The sequence below is a fragment of the Cibotium barometz genome, chromosome 7, assembly GCF_041138505.1.
Source record: "Cibotium barometz isolate CiBa-2024 chromosome 7, ASM4113850v1, whole genome shotgun sequence".
NCBI classification, from domain to species: Eukaryota; Viridiplantae; Streptophyta; class Polypodiopsida; order Cyatheales; family Cibotiaceae; genus Cibotium; species Cibotium barometz.
In genome coordinates, this window is record NC_141052.1 from 1,127,682 (window position 1) to 1,131,531 (window position 3,850).

General features: G+C 40.7%; 1 protein-coding gene across 1 annotated transcript; it reads left to right on the plus strand.

Annotated features, from left to right (window-relative positions):
* Positions 1–289: 289 nt before the first annotated feature.
* Positions 290–2,536, plus strand: LOC147636563 (peroxidase 57-like). Its single transcript, XM_086799990.1, has 4 exons — positions 290–720; positions 955–1,146; positions 1,254–1,419; positions 1,610–2,536. Exons 1-4 carry the CDS (start codon positions 511–513, stop codon positions 2,005–2,007), a joined length of 966 nt encoding a protein of 321 aa, XP_086656116.1. The 5' UTR covers positions 290–510; the 3' UTR covers positions 2,008–2,536.
* The last annotated feature ends 1,314 nt before the right edge of the window (positions 2,537–3,850 follow it).

Genomic DNA, 3,850 nt, shown 5'->3' on the forward strand with positions numbered 1-3,850 from the left:
CACACCCCACACTGGGGGCCACTTCGCACCTTGCCCATCCTTTCTCAACAAAAAGGAGGCGTGAGGTGTACGCTGGACCGTTTTCCAAGTTACGGTTACAAAAAATAATAACCATGAAATTTGAAGGTTGGCGGTGGGCACGGGAAACACTCCCAGAAAGCAAAGCTTTTATAACACACACGTGGCACAAGTACGCCGCGCGGGGGGACCCGAGATTCGCGCGGGATCGATGTTTTCCCGCACCATTCGCAAATACTATAAATATATATTAGCAAAATACTACAGCGCCGTGTGCTAAGCTATCATACCGCAACACTAGATTGGGCTACGCACGCGAATGCTGCATCATCACTCACCCTCTTCTTCTTTGCTGCTTCTTTTTTCTCCTCCTTCTTGTGATGATCTTCTTTGTATATGTATGTGCCCCTCCCCCATGGATGCCAGCTGCAGTCCTTCTTCCCTTTGCACAATTAACCTCACTTGAATAGCTTTGCTGCACCTTCTCGTTCAATGGAGCGTTTGCAGTTCCACCACCACCTAGTCTTTCTAGCTCTCTTAGGCGCAGGTGTGCTAGTTGAGGGCATGGAGCCTCACTTCTATGACCACACTTGCCCCTCTGCTGAGCCCACCATCTTCTCTATGGTCCAACAACACTATCACACGGACAAGTCCATAGCTCCCAACCTCATCCGTCTGCTTCTGCATGATTGCTTCGTTAGAGTAAGCACCCCTTTCTCGCTATTGTGGTCTGTGAAAATACTAATGCCAGCCTTAATTTTTGGCATGGTTTAGCAAAATGTCGATTCTAGGCTTAATCTACTGCATGGTAATTGGTGTGGTATAAGTGTAGCTCATTAGCATGGTTTAAGACTGACTAACTCTAGCGTATCCTCCTCTTATACCATGGATTATATATTTCACAAATTGAAATGTATAATTTGATATCATGTGCAGGGATGCGATGCATCTATCCTCTTGAGATCCACTTCTCAAAATCAGGCAGAGAGAGATGCAGCACCCAATTTGTCACTCAGCAAGAGTTTTGATCTTATCGATCAAATCAAGGACTCTTTGGAACAAAAATGCCCACAAACAGTGTCTTGTGCCGATATAATTGCCATTGCTTCGAGGGATGCAGTCAGCTTAGTGAGTATCGTCCACATTAATCAGCTTATACTTAAAGGCTTAGTCATGGTTCATTTGGGCTTCTTCCTTAATTATTTTATATAATGCGTGATTTGTTGTCATGTCAGGCTGGTGGGCAATATTTTGAGCTTCTTTTGGGTCGCCATGATGGGATGGTGTCAAGAGCTTCCGACGCTTTTAGCATGCTGCCTGACTTACATGATTCGCTTCCACAAGCTCTCCAAGCTTTCAACGCCAAAGGTTTCACCGACGAAGAGTTCTTGACGTTGCTGGGTAATCACACTTTTTAATTAATCTCACTAGCTAAACCAAAGCTAGTTCGAATGCCTTCCTAATCATGAGAGCTTTCAAAAATCATGAGCGCTTTCAAAAACTCTCTTCTTGCTAATATTGGGCGTAATTAGCACCTCTCTTAACCATAATTAGGGATAGTTATTAAGCACCTCAATTGGAAATCATGCAGGCGCACACTCAATAGGGACAGCGCAATGCAGCTTTGTGAATGGGAGGCTATTCAATTATGAAGGGACAGGCAAGGCGGATCCTTCAATGAACCCTTCATTGGTGCAGGAGTTGAGGGGACAATGCAGGAATCTAGACAACAGGGTTCCTTTAGATCAAGGGACCCCTTTCAAGCTAGACAATAACTACTACAAGCAGATAACGCAAGGGGAGGGGGTCCTTGCAGTAGACCAGCAGTTAGCCCAACAAGGTAATACTAGACAGTCTGTGGAACGATATGCCCGCCATGACTTCTACTTCCAAACCTTCTTCCAGCACTCTATTAAGAAGCTCGGCCTGCTTGATGTCCTCACCCACGCAGGTGAAACTAGGAGAAAATGCTACGAGATTAACTCCTGATCTTAGGAGGTTATCTCCTCATCGGCATGTTTAAACACGCTTTTAATAAACTGAGAGAGAGAGAGAGAGAGAGAGAGAGAGAGACTAGCGCTACTCTTTATCTTTATCCGTTCGCTGGCTATTAATTCGCATCACAGAAGTTACAACGTACACTTAAGTGGTCGCAGGCTGCAGCATTGGCAACTTCGCCCAAGTCCGCTGTCAAATCTGCGCAGTGTTCTTTATCCGTGATTGTTAAGCTGAGACGTTTAATGCTCCGACCGCTATGAGTGAAATTTGAAGTCTCCAGCGGGTTTCAAAACCCATTTTAGTCTTCAAATCAACATCCCTTTCAAAAACTGAGTTTCAACTTTCAAGAGAAGACCACTTTCAAAAATTAGGTTTCAAAAGATGGCCGCCCCAGTAAAATTTCACGAGTAAGTTTCACATGAAGGCCAAGATATACTTTGGAGGCTTCCAATTTTCAAAATTATTATGTTACTGTCTTAATTTTAATTTAGAATGATATTGGAACAAGCAATTCTTCTTTTTTGAATAATCCAATACCTCCTTGAATGATCGAGTGTTGATTTTTTTCTAGTATGCACCCTTGCACTTCATTTTCACGGATATCTGGTGTGGTGCCTCCTTGAATGATCGAGTGTTGAATTTTGGCTTACACTTCATTTACACGGATATCATCCAGTGTGGTGTGTTCATGCGCGCATGCACATGTGACAACCCTTTGCAAGATATCCAGTGTGGTATGTTCATGCTCCCACGCACATGTGACAACCATTTGCAAGGCATGAGGCCCAGGGAAAACAATTTAAGTGGGCGAATCTACCCACCCCCATTTTAATTTTTTTTCAATCGATCAGAACAAGAGAAGCTCCTTAGTTATACAAGTTTTTATTCTCCAAATGTATACTAAACATTAGTTTTATTTTGTGTACATTTTGATAATAAAGTTTACAAAAATCTTTAGCACGTTTAGTTTGGTCATGACTAATAAAACTGCACTATGATTCCTTTTCTTTCTAGCACTCAAAGTCTATCATCATATCAACTTTCCTACACCTCTAAAGCACAAGTTTATATGTTCCAAATGCTTTTCTCTATATGTATCTCAAAGAGCACATGACATGATTGTAGATGTACATGATTCACATTCTACCATTCAAAACCAACATAACTTTTGTAAATTGCTTTTAGTCTTAAGTTGTATATGGCTAATTCATACCAAGATTTTGTATTCTTCTTGGGGCATTGTGTTAATCATGACAAAAAGCCACTGAGCATCTTCCACCATGTAACATGCCCATCTTCAATAATAATATATGTCCATTTGATAGATGAATTTATAGTCTTTTTATCATGTAAAAATCATCAATTTTAATATTCGAGCTATTTGCACTTGGAATCTTAATATTATGAGTCCAAATTTAGAATCTGGGCGCGCGATTTAACCCTAGTATAGGATTTTATAGCACTATACACGCAGTAATACACACATCTATACACGATAATATTCACGGATTAATACACGCTATTATACACGGATTAATACATGCCACTATACACGGATTAATACACGCATGGCAGAGAAAAACTGAATTCCTTTACAAAATTAAAAACTATTTTCTTTAAACCATCTCATAGTACATTACAGTATACATCATTACACAATCCCACTACATGCATTTACAATAATGAAATATATTCAAAAATAAATCATGCATATGAGATGATAGAAATGTCATCAATTTAGAACGTACAGTGACGGATTGGTTAGGGTTCGATCTCATCTTCAATAAGATCCATCCTTGCCAAACGATCAACATCAATATCCATTTGATCAATT